The 20207-nt window shown below is 33.9% G+C and overlaps 1 protein-coding gene across 1 annotated transcript in view; it reads left to right on the top strand.

Moving 5' to 3' along the window:
- UBA6 (ubiquitin like modifier activating enzyme 6) overlaps nucleotides 1–20207 on the top strand; it is a 69399-nt gene that overhangs the window by 16151 nt on the left and 33041 nt on the right. The window contains exons 9-14 of the mRNA XM_051966627.1: nucleotides 4677–4800; nucleotides 9731–9834; nucleotides 12375–12437; nucleotides 13225–13301; nucleotides 15081–15147; nucleotides 15961–16104. Of these exons, the coding sequence (XP_051822587.1) occupies nucleotides 4677–4800; nucleotides 9731–9834; nucleotides 12375–12437; nucleotides 13225–13301; nucleotides 15081–15147; nucleotides 15961–16104 (579 nt within the window). The remainder of the gene's footprint in view (nucleotides 1–4676; nucleotides 4801–9730; nucleotides 9835–12374; nucleotides 12438–13224; nucleotides 13302–15080; nucleotides 15148–15960; nucleotides 16105–20207) is intronic.

Below are 20207 nucleotides of genomic sequence, written 5' to 3'. Positions count from 1 at the left end.
CAAACTTAACAAATATTTCCTATAATAATTTTTGAGTACTTTTAAATTTAATGCCTTTATCCTCTTCAGTTTGATAGTGATAGATGAAGGATATTAGAATTATTTGACTGTAATATTGCATTCAAACTCCTGCAAAAGTTTTCCTTGGAAACCTGGTAACATGGAGGTGAGTTTCCCTGATAATTGAAGACTTATGCATTGAAACACACCTCAAAGCTCTGAGTATGGATGTGGCTACAGGTGGTATAGCTGTCACCACAAGACAAACAGACTAAGTTTGCTGAAGAGGCTCTCCACCAGGAGGTTGAACTAAGTAATGTTTTTATTAGCCACAACTATTTATAAGGATAATTTGTTGTGTGTAGAGGGTTTGCCATCTGAATTAGTAGAGGTTGTATGTATACCACTAAAACTACAGATTCTTGGAAATTCATTAAATTTCTTTATGAAGAACTCCATTATAAGATAGCCTAGCTAGTAAAATTGAAACTCTTTTGCCTGCCTTTTTTTTTGGATGGGAAAGGGGGACACTCCATAATCAGACACTACCTTATTTTTGCCAAACTGGAATACTTCTTTGAATAAACCTTGTTCTTTTCTGCTTTCATATCATTATTCATGCTGATCCTAAAGGTCTTATATACTTTTAGTTTCCTTCTCTTAACTCTATTAAATTTTACTCATCTTTAAAAACCCATCTGAAATATTATCTTCTTTATGAAGGTTTAACTTTCCCCTTCCAGTTCCACATAACCTTTGTTTTATATTTTTCTAATGCATATAGGTATTACTGCATCCTTGAGTTGCAAAATAAGTAACAAGTAAAATAAGAAATAGAACTTTCATAGTTGAGTCTAGCTTAAAAATTGTTTTACCAAATTGTTTTAAGTTGTACTTAATAGCAGTAATTGTTTAAATTCTGTATAGGCATTTTTTTTTTTTTTTTAACAAACTACCTTTGAATAAGGAAGATTGACAGTTCATTGAACATGAGTTCAAACTATCTTATATCCAAGTTTCACATCTATTTCAACAGGAGGCTATTCTGGTGAATCGAAAATGGTGATCTAAATTAACCTGCAGTATCATTTTGTTCTCTGCATGCCATTACTGTGTTCTTTGCCCATTTTTTAATGTGGAATTTAGTCTGTCCTTCATTACATATGACGTTAAATAATGATTCTAAGTTTGCTATCAGAAAGAGAAAGGATTTCAGAAATGACCTTAGTCTAGCACTCTTATTTTAGAAAGGAGTAAATAAAACAAAATAAAGTACAATGAAATAAAATAGAATCCTCAAGTTGGAAGTGACCTCAGCAGCCATCTGATCCAAAAATAATCCAAAATATGTTCTGTTATAACAGTTAAATTGTAGTCATTCAGCCTTTGCTTGAAGATCTCTCATGAGGGAAAACCTGTTCTTGAGACAGTGGATTCCACTTCTGAGCAACTATAATTGTCAGGGCACCTTTTTCCTGACATCATGCCTAAATGTATTTCTTTTGTAATTTTCACTTATTACTTCTGAATCTGCCCTATGGAACCTAACAAAACAAATCTAATCCTTCCATGTGATGCCCCTTTAGATGTTTGAAGACTGCTGTCAGACCTCCAAGACCTGAGACTTTTCTTCTCTAAGCTAACTATTTCTAAATCCTTCAAGTAATCCTCATTATGATGTGGAGCCATAAATCTACATTATCCTGCTTACATCTTTCTCTCTGGCTTCTAACTTATTGGGATCTCTGAACTGAGGTACCCAAAATTGGATATTATATTCCAGTTGTGATTTGACTAGGGCAGAATACAAAAAGAAACATCATCCTTACTCCTGGAATCTATATCTTTCTTTATGCAGCCCAAGATAACATTAGCTTTTTTTTTGTTGCCACATTATACTGCTGCCCTCAATTCTTTTTGAGACATACTTCTGTCCAATCTGCTTCCTCCATTCTATACTTAACAAGGTGTTTGTTTTTTTTCCCCAACCTGAAGTCTTTATAGCCATCTCTTTTGAATATAATCTTATTTAAATATGAGCTCAGTGTTCTTAAAATGTCAGGATTTGGGGGAGAGGGGTGAGTTACTCTTTTCTTACTCACATCTGATGTGTTAACTTATTTCTTATAGTTTTTATATTCATAAACTCTGATCACTCCTGACAGTATTATCAGCCTGATTCAGGTCCTTGTCTCCTCATCCCTGGACTATTGCAAAAACTTGCTTGTGGCCTCTGTGTTACAAGACTCTTCCCATTTGAGTCCATTCTCTATTCTACATACCATGTCACGTACACTTACTGGGCTGCTCAGTCAACTCCAGTAGTTCCCTGTTTATCTCCAAGATCGAGTCAAAAATTCTGTGGTGGTTGTTCAAAGTCCTATTCACAACTGTTCCTTCCACCAACCTTTCCAGTCTGCCTATCCCTTCAATACACATCCCATCCTCCCTCCCTATACTCTTCAATTCAGTAATAGTGGCCATCTTTCTGTTCTTCACACAAGACACTCCATCTCCCAACTCTGTGTATTTTCACTAACTATGCTCCATACCTGGAATTCTCTTCCTTCTCACTTACAGTCTTTTCTATAGGAAGCCTTTCCTGATCTGCCTTAATTCTCGTGCTTTCCCCTAGTTGATTATTTCTAGTTTGTTGTGTATGTAGTTTGTCTTATATAGTGTCTGTCTCTCTCTCTCTCTCTCTCTCTCTCTCTCTCTCTTTTTATACACACACACACACACACACACACACACACACACACACACAGACTTATATAGTCAATATATGGTTATTGGCATGTTGTCTTCCCCCATTAAATTCTAAGTTCCTCAAGGACAGGGATTATTTTTTTTAATGTTTCTTTGTGTCTCCAGCCTTTAGCACAGTACATGACATATATTAGGCTCTTAATAAACATTCTTTCCAGTTTCTCTTCACATTTGATGAGCCTGCTCTCTGGGTCTTTATCCAAGATTATTATATTAGGAAACACAGATCTTGAGTTACTGCACTGTAGATCTTTCAGACTGACTTTGAGGTTATAACAACTACTCTGAATCTGTCCTGTTAGAAATTCATTCCCCTGTCCTATTATTTAGAATACATCTCTCTGTCTTGTACTTAAGAGTGGCATGAGATACTTTATCAAATGTTTCTGAGTAACATATGGGTATAATATACTTTTGATCTGCCAGTTTTGTAATGCTATCCAAAAAAAGGAAATAAGGTTATTTTGCATGACCTGTAGTTAAAGTTGTGCTGGATCCTTGTAATGATCACTTCTCTCAAGATATTAAAGTCACTCTCACTAACCTGTATTATTTGAAAAGTGTATCTTCTCCCTTTTTGGAAAATTGGAAAATTTACCCTTCTCCAGTCTGTTACAACTTTAATTTTAAATGATCTTTCACAGATTACTGACAGTAGTATACTCTTTTTTTTTTTTTTTTTTTTTAGTAGTATACTCTTAAAAGCAGTATCCTCAGTCCAACCCTGTGTCCGAATTTTTCTCTAAAAGATACTAAGGCAGTCCTTGAGTCTTAGTTGACTGAGAGGGCTAAAACTCAAGCTATTGACTCCCTTTTTTGTCATCTGAATACAAAGCAGCCATAAGGAACAAGAGTTCTCTGCTATTTGGTTGATAGACCACAATGAGCAGCTCAGACAGAAAAACCCAACCAAGTCTATTAAAGGTGTCTTTGATGCCTATTGTTGAGTATTCTTCTCCACTATTATGAAATAAATTTTTTATTAACTGTCAAATGATTTTCGAGTGTCTCATTTCATTTCAATTTTGAAACATAATCCAATATATAATATATATTTCCAATATAATATATAATTCCAATTTTGATGTATATTTAATATAAATTAGATTCAGTATGGAAGTTCCCCTTATTGGCTTTTCTAGTTTTTGAAAGATAAAATTATCTGTATGAATGACTTTCCACATTTTTTTAATTTCTCAAACTTTCCTAAGTTGCTTATTTCAGTTTTAATTAATCCCAAAGTTAGGAATATCATCTTTATTATCCAAAAAGCAACAAATTTCCCTTCTTTAATTTGGTCTTTGGTAGATTTCAGTGGTAAAAAGAGCCAAATAGAATATTTTTTAAAATGACTCTAATAAACAAATACTTTTTGTTACATTTTTTTTTCAATACTGCCATCTGTATAACCTTTCCCCCAATGATTTATTTCATCCAGTAATCTTTTAACTTCTCTGTGAAGTTTTAAAGTCCAGTGTGAGAAACTTAACACCAAAGTTACATATGTTAACTAGAACCTGATTAAAGTATAAAGGGGTTATGGCTTCCTGTCACTTGAATTATATTCTCGTAAATACATCCATGTACAATAAATGCTTTTTCTTATCCTGTTTTTAAGGGGAAAAAAATTTTGAATATATTTCTAAAGGTTTGTGATTCATTATGATAGCATATCCTTCTCTTTTTTCTTAGTTGGTTTTTCACCAACCTGTCAGTTTATTTTTTGTTGCTATGTAAGTAACATTCAAGTAAAATTTTCTAGATCCTTTTTCCCACTCTTGATTTTTATTGTATTGGCTATTGAAGGAATTTTAAATGATGAGACAAAAATTTTGAATAAAGATAATTGAGACTGGGCTTTGAAAGTTTTTCTTTCTTCATTAACCTTCTGGCTAATTTACTTTCAGGCAAATCCTGGAATTGTAACTTGTCTTGAAAATCATCCTCACAGACTTGAGACAGGAAATTTTGTAACATTTAGAGAAATAAATGGCATGACGGGATTAAATGGATTCACAAAACAAATAACTGGTAAGCTGATGCCATGTGTTCTAAAATTTCAAGTTGAATCTTTGACCCATTTATAGAGTTCTGATACTCTCCTGTGGTAAAAGTTGCAATTCATTCGTTCACCTTCTCATCCTTTGTAAATCATGCCCATGTACTAATAAGTCTTCCATAAGTGTTCCATCTGATATGATAGGAACCTTATTTTCTGGATATCAGTGAAATACAGACTATCTATCAGTTATCTTTTGTTTTCACACATATTTGACTCATTTCCTTTTCACAGAATGATCTTTAAATAATTAGTCTACAAATTGTTGCTAACATGCTGTAGCATATTCTGGTATGCTATCTCCTTCTCCTTAAAGCTTCTGGTGTAGCCCTGCAGCATCATTAGGAGAATATCATTGTGATAAAATGGATCTTTGTTTCAAGGAATTACTTGAGGTCATTAAAAGCAATATATGATGGCCTGAATGTAATCAGTATGAAACAAGGTTTAAAGCTCATCAGAATTATTTGCCATTTATATGGAGTATGTCTAGCACAGAATCGAAATTGAAGAAAGAACTCCCAATAGATAATGAGATTCTTTAGATGCTCCTGTTTGCAGTGACATTATGTTGACTATTATAGAATATTGCAAAACCTTCTTCTAAAATATTCCATCATTAGTCAAAAGAACTTATCCTGATTTTCCCAGAGAAAAAACTGAGATGGAAAAATGTTATAGGCCAGAACTCTAAGCTTGAAACAAGTATTCTTACAAGGTATTAAGTCAATGGAATTAATAAGACAAGGGTTATCTAGTTTAGCATGGTGCTTAATAGTTCTCTAGTTCAGTACATGTACTTAGTATTTAATATAGTTCTACAAGATTGACACCGATAATAATGTAATTATAAGAGAGCATATAAGCTAGGACAAACTCAGCCAGAGTCAGAACTAGAGAAGATAAAGGACTGGAGGTGGGAGCTCAAGCTCTCAGAGCCAAGGAGAGAGATTCATTCTATCTTCCATTAGGCTCTCCTGGGGAACTGAGAGACAGATTCATTCACTTCATCTCACAGCACCATGGCTAGTCTGGCCTCGCCTCCTGCACTTCCCCCACTGAGACCAAGGCCTGTCAGAGTCAGAGACAGACTCAGAAGGGCCACTCATAGACTCAGAAAGGACCCAGATACATTCATTCCATCTTGGGTCAGACTCCTGGTGGCTGGCCTCCTGCACTTCCTCCACTGAGACCAAGATGGGTCTGAAAGGCTCTCCAGAAAGCTGCCCAGCTCCATGCAAGGAAAGTAGATTGTGAAGGAGATAATAAAGGATTTGGACTTTATCACCTGCCTGTTCTTGTGGTGATTGCTCTGCTGAAAAGAAGGCTGCTCCAAGACCTCCAGAAAACCAAACAAAGAATACTACAGAAAAATGTTTATTCAGGCTATACTCTATGGTAGATTGATGTAAGGATCCTATTTGTTAAGAAGTACAACTTATGGGGCAGCTAGGTGGCACAGTGGATAGAGCACCAGCCCTGAAGTCAGGAGGACCTGAGTTCAAATCTGGTCTCAGACACTGTCTAGCTGTGTGACCCTGGGCAAGTCACTTAACCCCAATTGCCTCAGCAAAAAAAAAAAAGAAGTACAACTTAACATCTTGAGACATAAGTGTGGCTTAGTGGGGAAACTTCCTGTACTTGGAAAGAAGAATGACCTCCAATTCTCATCTATATCTTGAAATTACTATGCTTGTTAGGAATAAATAGACTTTTCCTTAAAATAGTCAAGAGCATATATTTAAAACCATCAGTAAGCATCATATGCAATGGGGAAAAACTGGAACCTTTCCCACTAAGATCTGGAGTGAAGCAAGGTTGCCCACTATCACCATTATTATTCAATATTGTATTAGAAACACTAGCCTCTGCAATAAAAGTCGAGAAAGAGATTAAAGGAATTAGAGTAGGCAATGAGGAAACCAAACTATCACTCTTTGCAGATGATATGATGGTATACCTAGAGAACCCCAGATATTCTTCTAAAAAGCTATTAGAGATTTCATAATTTTAGCAAAGTAGCAGGATACAAAATAAATCCCCATAAATCCTCAGCATTTTTATACATCACCAATAAAATCCAACAGCAAGAGATACGAAGAGAAATTCCATTCAAAATAACTGTTGATAACATTAAATATTTGGGAATCTATCTACCAAAGGAAAGTCAGGAATTATATGAGCAAAATTACAAAAAACTTTCCACACAAATAAAGTCAGACTTAAATAATTGGAAAAATATTAAGTGCTCTTGGATAGGCCGAGTGAATATAATAAAGATGACAATACTCCCTAATCTATTTATTTAGTGCTATACCAATCAGACTTCCAAGAAAATATTTTAATGATCTAGAAAAAATAACAACAAAATTCATATGGAACAATAAAAGTCGAGAATCTCAAGGGAATTAATGAAAAAAAAAAATCAAATGAAGGTGGCCTAGCTGTACCTGATTATAAAGCGGCAGTCACCAAAACCATTTGGTATTGGCTAAGAAATAGATTAGTTGATCAGTGGAAAAGGTTAGGTTCACAAGACAGAATAGTCAACTATAGCAATCTAGTGTTTGACAAGCCCAAAGATCCTAACTTTTGGGATAAGAATTCATTATTTGATAAAAACTGCTGGGATAACTGGAAATTAGTATGGCGGAAATTAGGCATGGACCCACACTTAACACCATATACCAAGATAAGATCAAAATGGGTCCATGACCTAGGCATAAAGAAGGAGATTATAAATAAATTAGAGGAACATAGGATAGTTTATCTTTCAGACTTGTGGAGGAGAAAGAAATTTGTGACCAAAGATGAATTAGAGACCATTACTGATCACCAAATAGAAAATTTTGATTATATCAAATTAAAAAGCCTTTGTACAAATAAAACTAATGCAAACAAGATTAGAAGGGAAGCAACAAACTGGGAAAACATCTTCACAGTTAAAAGTTCTGATAAAGGCCTCATTTCTAAAATATATAGAGAACTGACTCAAATTTATAAGAAATCAAGCCATTCTCCAATTGATAAATGGTCAAAGGATATGAACAGACAATTTTCAGATGATGAAATTGAAACTATTACCACTCATATGAGTGTTCCAAATCACTATTGATCAGAGAAATGCAAATTAAGACAACTCTGAGATACCATTACACACCTGTCAGATTGGCTAAGATGACAGGAAAAAATAATGATGAATGTTGGAGGGGATGCGGGAAAGCTGGGACACTGATGCATTGTTGGTGGAGTTGTGAATGAATCTAATCATTCTGGAGAGCAATCTAGAATTATGCCCAAAAAGTTATCAAACTGTGCATACCCTTTGATCCAGCAGTGTTACTTCTGGGCTTATACCCCAAAGAGATACTAAAGAAGGGAAAGGGACCTGTATGTGCCAAAATGTTTGTGGCAGCCCTGTTTGTAGTGGCTAGAAACTGGAAATTGAATGGGTGCCCATCAATTGGAAAATGGCTGGGTAAATTGTGGTATATGAATGTTATGGAATATTATTGTTCTGTAAGAAATGACCAGCAGGATGAATACAGAGAGGCTTGGAGAGACTTACACGAACTGATGCTAAGTGAAATGAGCAGAACCAGAAGATCATTATACACTTCGACAACAATATTGTATGAGGATATATTCTGATGGAAGTGGATTTCTTTGACAAAGAGACCTTACTCAGTTTCAATTGATAAATGATGGACAGAAGCAGCTGGGAAATGAATGCGAACTATTTGCATTTTTGTTTTTCTTCCTGGGTTATTTTTACCTTCTGAATACAATTCTCCCTGTGCAACAAGAGAATTGTTCGGTTCTGCAAACACATATTGTATCTAGGATATACTGCAACATATCTAAAATATATAGGACTGCTTGCCATCTAGGGGAGGGGGTGGAGGGAGGGAGGGGAAAAATCGGAACAGAAGCGAGTGCAAGGGATAACGTGTTAAAAAATTACCCTGGCATGGATTCTGTCAATATAAAGTTATTATAAAATTAAATTAAATTAAATTTTTAAAAAATCTCTTCATTTTGTCTGTAACTTTTTCTCTTAAATAAGTATCTTTTGATAAAAGAAAAAAAAATTACTATGCTTTTGACCAGGGACAATTAAGTTACTTAAAACTCTTTGAGCTTCAGTATCCTCATCAGTAAGCTGTAAATTAATAGCTCTAACTGTGTAGGTTAAATGAAATAACATATATAGAATACTTTTAAAATTTAAGGTAATAATTTAGCTATTTTATGTTACTATTATTAGTTTTAAATGGATTCACACCCAAAAACCTAGTAAACAAGATTTAAGTATTAGTTATAAAATAGAGAGCCAACTTAACATAGCAGAAAGAATACTGAACTTATAGGCAGGATGCCTGGTTTTGAATTTCTTCTCTAAACTAGCTGTGTGACAAGTCACTTTAGCCTCTCAGCTTCTGTTCATTGATCTAGAAAATAACAGGGGATATACTTGCACTCGTAAGTACCTGTGAGAAAAGGCCCTTTATAAACCTTAAAGCCCTATGTCAGTATGAGATCATATCTAATTATCAGCAAACCAATAATTCAGTTTATCTACTTAAACTTTTCATTCATAGGTACTTTAGAGAATTAAAATAATTATACAAACATGTTAGTTTTCTTTCTTTGAAAAAAAGAAAATTTTAGAAGCATAATCTGTATTTTGACTTTATAATTGTTTTGAATTAATATATCCTTTGATATTATTGTCATTATAGAATCTAGAGGATAATTGCTTTAAAAAGACTATAGTTCAAAATTTAAAATGTGGTTGCATGCTTGACTTAAAGGAAAAATAAAGTGTAGGGGGAGATAGTCGTGCCATGTGAATCCTGTTTAGGGTATAATGGTTTCTGTATTTTCTTTTTTTTTCCCCAGTGGTGTCACCATTTTCTTTCAGTATTGGTGATACTACAGAAATGGAGCCATATTTACATGGAGGTATAGCTGTTCAAGTTAAGACATCTCAAACATTTTGTTTTGTAAGTATTTTGTTTTGTTAAATACATATTTACATTGAGTGACCAACAGAATAGCTCATGAATAAATAGAAAGCATATATCTTCTATTATTAGCCAACTAATTAGAGTTTCAACTAGAATTCAGTTTTGTTTATTTGTTTTATCGTTCTACACCAAGGAGAAGGAAGTAAATTTTAAGAAAATCATTTCCAGAATTTACTTTTTTTTTTTTTTTTTTTTTTTTAAGAACTTTGCTAATGATTTTTTGGAACTTGTTTGAATTCAAGTCAGCATCTTTCCATCTCTTCTAGTAGTAGAAAATGATTGTTTAATACTGTGGTCCTGAGTCACTGAAACATTCTGAATTGTAAACTAAAGTGCCAGCCATAGTATAGTTGAAATCAGAATTAATTAGATTTGGAACAAAGGATATGGCTGTGCTGCATATCACTTCTGTACCTTGGAAAATATACTTAACTCGCACTAAGCTTCAGCTTTCTTATTAAGAAATGTGAATGAGAATCATCTCTATTGTCCCCCTTCAGTTTCATGTCCTGTAAAATAATAGTCCTTACAGTATACTTATTATTTTAGGAGTTTGTGTGAATGTAATTTTAAAAAAGATTTTCAGCTAGTATAAAGTTCTTCTCTTCTCTGAATCACTACCTTCTTTACCTAAAAAAAAAAGGTAAACTTGGATGTTTCAAAAAGACCTTTTCAGTACCAAAGTTCTGTGATATGAATAAAAATAATTTTATATTTGAACACTATTAGCCAAAACATTCAGTTGCATTTGGTCTTGTTTATTTCCAAGAAATTCAACAAAACACACATACCTAATACAATGAAGTAGGAAGGTTCTCGTGCTAGATTCTGTCATTAAGAAAGTTAGCATAGCTTGAACATTTTTTTGGTTAACTAACAATAATATTATGCATTTCAGTTAAATTTATCCATAAGTTTAATGGGAGTATTTGAAATGTTTTCTTCAGTTTTACAAAAGACTAATACAAGAAATGTATGTTGTGGAGAATAGAATAATGGTCTTCTGGTAGAATTTATATGAATCTGTTGTGTCTAAAGAGAATATATTAATAACTTTCCATTGAGATCAAGAAGAGTACTTGTTTGGGGAATTTGGGGAGGGGTTGTTGGTTTGGCATGAGAAAAATATTGCAACCTAAGAGATATATACTGGGCTAGCACTTGAGCTACTGCAAAAGGGAAACAGAAGAATTCTTCTGAGAGATGGATTTGAGGAGAATAATATCTTTCAGACCTCCAAGAACGCTGATGTAAGTGCATGCTATCTTGCATTCCAAATTGTTTGAAAAGACATAACATAAGTATATTTGAAAAGATAAGCTGGAACCATATTGTAGAGAACTTTAAGTACCAAGCTGAAGAGAATTGAATGCTAGAGACCCTAGACATCTCTTGAGGACTTTAAAGGAGAGAAGTAATAGTGTCAGACCCACATCTAGGGATATTAGTTTGACATATGTGTGGAGGATCTATTTGAGAATGGAAAGACTGTAAGCAAGGAGGCCAAGCAGTCTTGTTTCAGTTGTCCAGGCTCAGACAAAGGCTAATGAAGGTCTGAGTAAGATTTTGCAAGGTGGTATGGAAGTAGAATTATCAAGATTTGACAAATGATCAGATAAATGTAGTGAGAGAGAAGGAAGAGTTTAGGATAGCTAAAAAAGTAATAAATCTGGGCAATTGGAGTAAACTAAATGTATGTTCTCAACTTTTTTTTATTCCTGTTTGTTAATGAGTAAGTTCATAATATGCATAGATTATTTTTGAAAAATACTGGTTATGGCCTCAGTCAATAGAATCATTGAGTGGTAGAGTCATCCGCATGTAACATAATTTTATTGTGGACATGTTAGGTTTGAAGTGCTGATAGTACAAGTAGATAGGTTCAGCAGGTAATTGGCAGTGAGGAACAAGAGTTCAGGAGAGAATAAGGCTAGGCTAGTAGACTTCATAGTCATCTGGATAGAAGGGAGAGAATGTGAAGAGAGAAGAGGAGAAAAGAACATTTGGAGCAGAAATGGGAAGGGCTGATATTTTATTTTGGTTATATTTTTTGCCCACAATCTAATTTCTTTCAACATTAATATTCTTTCAAATCCCTAGAAAAATGAAAACAATAATGAAAGATTTTGTTATTGTTGTTGTTTTTATACCAGCCTAATATTTCATTGTTATAGAAAATTCTCAATAATTTCCTCTTCTGAAGTATATCAACAATAATATCAGTCATAGAGAGGTTGCCTTTAGCACTCAGAGAATTGCCTTGAGTCACTTAGCCAGAAGATGTTAGTGGCTTGATTTGAACCCTTTCTTATTCCAAAACGGGCCCTTTTATGTATTCTTCCATCCATTCTATCATTGATTTATAGATAGAATATTTATCTCCCCTTTTAATGTATGCTATTATCATGAGTTTTTCTGAAACTTTTTTTTGCTGATATCAATTACGCAATTTATAGTAACATACTTTTGTAGAACTTAAATACTTTATTATTTTCTCTTTTTCCCCTCTTTATTAGGAATGCCTGGAGAAGCAAATAAAACATCCAACATGCCTTATTGCTGATTTTAGCAAACCTGAGGTAATTAATACTTTAGGGAGAATGTGTTTTAAAGTAGAATATACCTCTGTGTTTATGCAAATGTTATATTATCCTAAGAAATCCTTAAGTGGGTTCTGTTTAATATTTTCCTAGCACAATTCTGGTTTTATATGCAAATTGGGCCTTCAGTAAATATAGTTGTATTGGTAATCACATTTTTTTTTTTTAATTCAGTTACATGAAATAAGTTTAGGAAATTTTTCAAACTCACTTTTAAATTCTGTGAAATATATACATTCTTCTCTTCATAATATAATACTTGTTAGGTACTTAGTAGATACTTGGTATAATTTTATTGATTCATATATATAGCTTTTATTAAATGTACAAAGAGTATAAGAAAATATTCTTAAAATTTCTTCAAGGAAAGAATTACAGTTTCATTCTTTGTAACTGAAAGCAGAAGATAAAGGAACAAAAGGCAAAATGGTGGTAGAGGATCTGCTCAGTATACAGACCTTACAGTTTTTCTCCTAAGGACCTGTGACCTAAATTCTGGTGGCAAATTTATACTACTAATTTGCTGAGTAACCTTGTTAAGACTTGTAGTAAAAACAGGGACTTTGACTAGGTGGTCTTACAGTCCTTTCCAGCTTTGAGTACATTATCTCTTGGGGGCACATTTTCCTCATCTGTAAAATGAGAGGCAAAAACTTTATGCTTTCTTCTTTCCTATTCTAACTTTGTACAGTGGGTCATTTTTAATATTAAATATTAAGAATAAAAATGTGTATTGATATTGTGGTTCCCTTTTTCTTCTGAACAGGCACCTCTACAGATCCATGCGGCAATGCTTGCCCTGGACCAATTCCAGGAAAACTATAATCGAAAGCCAAATATTGGGTAATATATTTTGAGTGGTGTCTTGGGTTTGTTCATTGAAATTTGAACTATTTAACCATCTTACAAGAGCATTGTTCTTTTTTGACTTAAAAGGAACAAAGTGGTCAGTTCTTTTTTCCTTTTTTTTTTTTTTTTTTTGGTATTTGCTGATCACCTGCAATGTGCAGGCATTTACAAACCAATTTAAAAAAACATCCTCCTTGCCCAGTGAATCATTATTTTGTAAACATCCATATATGATGGGTACTGATCAATAAGCCTTTAAGTTCTAGAATTCAGCTATTTTTTGCTTTATAGTTCATGTGAATTTAAACATTCTAGAATTTAGGGGGACTTTTCTGATATATATGTATTAGATTTTATACCTACATGAGAGAGAGCTAATTTAAAATCAAAATGAATACAGTAAAGAAGCAGTATGGCAAAGTGGCGAGAACATTTGATCTCAGTCAGAAAGCCTGAAGGAGACAATTGTCCCACAATGTATCTCTGCACCCTGCCCTGGGCAGGGCATATCTAGAGTGATCTTGTCAGCACTGGGCCACTGATGTCGTTCCAATTTTTGAACATAAGTATTCTGGTAATCTTGTTTCCATTATTTAGTAGCTTTTTTTTTTTTTTTACTTTTAAGTAAATCACTGTTTACCTCAGGTTCCTAATATGTATTTTACTTGCCCTCTACTTTGTAGATTGTGAACTTCAAATGAGATTATGAATATAAAAAGGCAGCCATGCATTATGGTACAATGAACATATTTTTAAGGCAGAATTTGGTAGAAGTACTTGAGAAAATTTTCACGTGGATCAAATTTTAAAGCCATGGTAGTAATTATTAATCCTTTAACATCATTTTGATATTTTCTTGTTCCTTTTCTAAAATTCACAAGATACTTAGTGAGTAATAGTCCTTTTTCCTCTTCTTGATTGAACTTTTTAAAAAAAAAAAAAAGTTTTCCAAAGGCTAATCTTTGATGAGGAGAATATATTCATTTATAAATGTACATTTATAAAACATCTGTGTTATACCAAGCATAGTGCTGAATCCTGGGAATATAAAGATAAAAAATGAAATAGTTCTTGTTCTCAAAAAGCTTACATCCTATTGTAAGGATACCACATGTACACACATAAATAGATACAAAGTAACTTCAATGGAAGTAGGAGAGAGAATACTAACCAACTAATATGTTTCAGGAAAGACCTGAATCTCAGCTGAGTTTTCTAGCCATAGGATATGGGCAAAAGTTCAGAAGCAGGAGATGAAATGTTCTGTGGAGAGAACAGCAAATAGGCTACTTTGTGAGTGTATGAGTGAGAAAGAGTGGAGCCAGCTTTAAATAATTAATAGAGAAGTTTATTTTTCCCCTTAGGATTGGGATGCTACTGATGAAATTAGACATGGTCAGATGTTAAATTCAGGAATCTTAGAAAAATAGTTGAATTATTACATGTTAAATTATCGCCTGAAGTTATTTGTAGTAAATGATATTAGCTGGCATTTAAAATTTAGGGTTATACATTCTCTACTTTGATCATCCCAATAACCATAAAGGTATTATTATCTCCATACGGAAACTTAGGCTCAAAGAAATTAAAGTACACAGCTAATTAAATATCAGAGCTGGATTTTGAATTGAAGCATCTCTGGATTCCAAGTTCATTGTGCTTTTTCCAATCACACTGCCTCCTCTGTTTATTAGTTTAAATATGAATCCATGTAAAGTATTACACAAATTTGTAGCGTATTGATCTTTAGTGGTTCTTTGTGTTGCATACTAGGTGTCGTCAGGATTCTGAAGAATTATTGAAATTAGCAACATCTATAAGTGCAACCTTGCAAGAGAAGGTGAGTGTTTTGTAAGCTAATACTTGCAGCCTTTCAATTTAACCAACATTTATTAATTTCTCCCCTTATCAGGAGGAGGATTATTCCTATTAGAATAATATAACATAACTCCATTTGGAAACCAGAACCCCTTACCTTCTGATTTTATCTTATCTTTCCAATCTAATATCATAAAACTGTTTGATGTACTCTGTACTCCAACTAGACTAAAATCCCTGGGATTCCCTGTCTGTGACACTCTACACCAAATCATGCCTCTCACCTGGAATATTCTTCCTCTTTGCCTCCATTTCCCAAGACTTTAATCTCCTTAAAGACAAAACTCAAATGCCCTCTCTTATAGGAGGCCTTTACTGTTCCCACTTGTTAGTACCTTACTCTATCCTAAAGTACTTAATGTTTATTTTGTGTACATCTTATATTTACAGAACTGTGTCCATGTTCTATACCTCCCATATATACACTCCCTTCCACTCCCACTAGAATATTAACTCCCTGAGGAGGGACTGTCAATTTTGATTTTGTATCTCTCATACCTCACTAATAGCACTTTCTACATAGGTTTTTCATCCTTATTGATAGGTTGATTTAAGTACCTACTGTGTACAAAAGGTTTATATTATAAACCACAAGCTTATGTGAATTGTGTTGTGAATTCAGAACTTTTTTCTGCATCAATTTTGAAGTGCATTTATTAGAAAAGTTTTGGGGCAGCCTTTTTAGAAGTAGACCCATGATAATGTCAGTACAGTTTTAAATGATCTGTCCCATAAAAATACTGTTGTTCATCTTTTTTTCTGGATTATTTTTCAGCCTGAAGTAGATGTTAACATTGTGAATTGGCTCTCCTGGACTGCCCAAGGCTTCTTAGCTCCCCTAGCTGCAGCAATAGGAGGAGTTGCCAGCCAAGAAGTATTGAAAGCTGTGACGGGAAAATTTTCTCCCTTATGCCAGTGGGTTAGTTTTGTATTTTGGTACTGTTTATATTTTAATAACTTCTATTGAATGCTGCTATTTTATGAGTTAGTAATGCTCTTAATGTTATTCCATTGTTTGTTTGTTTGTTTTTAAAATAATTTTACAGATTCTAGATCACTACAAACCAGTATTGCCTTAATGCCATATCCCTTCATTGTGGCTGGCGATCTGTATCAATATTATTTTTGTTACATTTAACTATTATATCGATGCTCTTCTTACATTACTGTTACTTCTTAGTGGTTTCTTCCCTTCCTCTAATAGAACCCTCTTTAGTAACAAGTACAGTCATTCAACAAAAATGAACAGACTGACCATGTCTTTCTCATTCCATATTTATTTTCCACCTATCACCCCCGTGCCTATGCTATAGGAGAAAATATGCTGTACCATAGTCTTCCAAAGTCATGGTTGGTTGCTGCATTGATCAGAGTTCTGAAGTCTTTTTTCCTGAAGTCTCTTTTATTTTCCTTTGCATTAATTCTTCAACTATATTTTTATTGATATTTTCTGTATCTTAACATGTTATATGTATCTCTTTTCCTCCCAAAAGTTAGCATAACTAAACAATGCATTGAAGTCTGAAAACATATGTAATGTGTAACAACTGTGGATCTTTCACTTTCCTGAAGAGGAGATTGGGAGTGTCTTTTCAACATTTCATTTTAATTCTACTTATCTTTATAATTTTTTTACAGGTACTTCTGATTGTTTGGGTGTGTCATTCTTTCAGTTTACATTGTTTTAGTTGCTTTTTATAGTTTTCTTGGCTCTGCTTACTTTACTGCTTCAGTTCATATAGATCTTTCTTTGTTTCTCTTTATTCATCTCACACAGCATTTTTAGAGCACCACAAAATTCCATTGTATTCATGTACCATAATGTGTTTAGTGCTTTCCCAATTAATGGGCATCTGTCTATTCTGTTTCCAGTTCTTAGCTATCACAAAAAGTGCCACTCTTTTTTTAATATGGCCTTATTCTCACTGGCTCTCTTCCTCTCACCTACCTTTAATTCCTTTTTCTCTACTTTTCTTATCTGGTTATATATGTCTCTCCTTTTTTTCAGTCAAATAGATTGTCCCTTCTTCTTCCCTTCACCTTGTCCTATTCTTTAGTTTTTAGATCTCATCTTATGGTACTTTTTCCAAAAAAAGAAATATTTCTCTGCTCTCTTCATTATCCATGTTCTCTTTCTGTTCACTCTGGATATCCATCTTCTGATTTCTGATTCCTATAATTATCTAGTCTTTCTCTCTTTTCTTTGTGTCCTCATACTTTCAAAGCCTCCCAGATATCTCTTCTAGGCTCTCTCCTCTTGGCACTTTCTGCTACTGCCTTATCCTATGTTTCCCTTTGCCATTGTATCTCAATAACTGCCAGTTATTGCAGGTGTCAGAGAGGACACTACCCCACAGTAAGGCCCCTCCCTCTACTACATCTCTAAGAATACAGATCATCACTAATCTATATCTCCTTTTGTTGATATTTTTTCCTTTATTTACCAAGAAATTTCCTCCTTGTGTCCGTTGTCTCTCACTCCAGGTTTCAGTTGCTCCCCTCTTCCCCCTAGGGTTCCAACTTCCCTCACCTCCTTTCACAGGATTAAAAAACTTGTAAAACACCAGATCCCATACATTTCTCTTCACCCACAGAAGCAATCATCAGTTGGACCCCTTCCCACCTCCCAAGTAAGGTCTCGTTCCGTTTCACTTTTTCAGCATTGCCCCTGTACTCTTTCCTCATCCATTTGCCTTTACACCTTTCTCTTCCTGAGATCAGAGTAGTCAACTTCACTTCATTACCAGCCCTTGGTTTGGCCCTGATGCATCACTTACTTTTCTCTGTGGCCCTTCTCTTTACCCTTTAGGTACCCTCCCATATTGTATCACACACACACACACACACACAAAATTTTTTTTTGATTCATATTAATGTCATCATGTAAATTATTTTCTCCTTATAAACTTAATCGTTATCAACAAACATACAAAAAAAGCTTAGTTTTTAAATATTTATTGAATTTAACAAGCCTGTAATAATCTGTTTCTCTGCCCCCTTATGAATGTGTTTCTTTTGTCTTTTTCATCCTGTCACTTTCCACTAGTCTATCTTTTTCCCTTTTCCCTATCCTCACTTCTACCCCCAGACCAACACTCACTTGTAATAGAAAATCATAGGCAAGCAATTCTGCTTCTTTTCATAAATGTCTTCCTCAAGTTTTCTCAATGTTTCATATTTGAATTTGGTGGGGGGGGGGGGGGAGAAGAGGGAGGTGCAATAATATTCCTTTTTTGTTCACGTGCCACAGTTCTTTCATTTTCAAGTCAATGGCACCACTTTCCTCCTAAGTCTTTGTTAGTACAAAAAGTACTGCTGTAAATGTTTTTATGTTGTACGTTTTCCTCTGGCTTTGCCTTCATACCACACATGCCTTCATATCATAAATTAGTTCTCCAGAGTGGTTGGATCAATTTTCAACTTTTCTAGAAGCATACGAATGTATCTGTCTGCCTAAAGCCTTTTCCACACTAAGTATTCGTTTATCGTATTTGTGTGGGGAAACCTCGGGATTATTTAATGTTCATTTCACCTTATTATTAGTGATTTAGAAGGTTTTTATATGATTGTTAAAAGCTTGGCTTTTCTCTTTTGAAAATGCCTCTTTGTATCCTTTGACACCTAAAAGTCCTTTTCCTTTATAATTCCCATGTCTCACTTTGAAGAGCTTGTTTGTATCTTTTGTAATTGTAATCTCTTGTCTCATCTTTACTCTCTTAGTATGATTTTGGTTGTAACTGTTCAATAATCTTATTTCACACTAGGAGCTAATTCAGAAATTAATTATTAATTATTTCTTGTCAAAATATTTTTAAAAGAGTTATGCAGTTATGCCATTTTTTTTGTTTTTTTGTGAGGCAATTGAGATATGGTCACATAGCTAGGAAGTGTCAAGAATGTGAGGTCATATTTGGGCTCAGGTTCTCCTGATTCAGGGTTGGTGCTCTATCTACTGCACCATTCAGGTGCCCCTCTTGTTAAAGAGAGACTTTAGAGAGAGGGAGACTGTGTGTGTGTGTGTGTGTATAGGATTGACCAATGTTTATTGTGTCTTCTCTGCTGGAAGAAAGTATTAATTATGGACATGTATGAAGCTTCTGACGAGTCTACAAGTCTTTGACCTGTTGTGGTTTTATTTTTAATTCCAAAACACATGTTCTAACATTTTTCACCATCTCATTGAAATCTCTAAATATCATTGTATATGTTGACTATTTTAAAATCATATGATGGTCATAGTAAATCCATAGGATTTTGTTTTCTCTGTGATCATCCCTTAATGAAATGGTGGCACATAATTTGCAATTGTGCTAATGGTGATCTAGCTTTTGCTAATTATTAAGATGATAAGGTAAAATGACCAATTATCTAGTTAAATGATAATTTTTTCTTTTAGTTGTTAATTAGCTATTTGCATATCTAAGGAGATGTAGATAAATTCTCCCTTTTGCTTTGCTGAAACTTACATGTTTTGCTGTAATTTATATTAAAAGATATCAATATTAATACATTTGCCTTTTTATTAGTGATGGATTGAGGCAAGTCATTGGATAAGGAACTCACATTTTAGAATGGCAGTTGTTAATATTTACAGATGATTTAAAAACTGTATGATAATTAATTCTTGTTGCCCTCAAGATGGTCAATACAAATAAGAACATGATGCACAAATTAAGTTATCTTAACATAACTGCTATTTTATTATGATTGCTACAGGCTATAATTGGTTCTTGTTAAATGACTTAATTCTTTAAACTGCAAGTGAGGGACCTGATTTATTCAATTCTCACTAAATTTGGACTTTTTAAGGTTAGTTTTGATTTTATTTCTAACTATGTGACTTGAACTAAATACGTAACAACCACTAGGAGCCTCAGTTTTAAATTGGGCATAAATTCATACCTTTTTCGTTTCACAGAGTTCTGAGATTGAATCAGAAAATATACATGTGAAAGCTCTTTGAAAAATGTAAACTGAGTACTTTATGAGAATAATTTGTTATAGTTAATAAAACACAAATGT

Source organism: Antechinus flavipes, chromosome 6 (genome assembly GCF_016432865.1).
Source record: "Antechinus flavipes isolate AdamAnt ecotype Samford, QLD, Australia chromosome 6, AdamAnt_v2, whole genome shotgun sequence".
NCBI classification, from domain to species: domain Eukaryota; kingdom Metazoa; phylum Chordata; class Mammalia; order Dasyuromorphia; family Dasyuridae; genus Antechinus; species Antechinus flavipes.
Note: the sequence above shows the minus strand (reverse complement) of the source record. Positions and strands in the feature narration are given on the sequence as shown.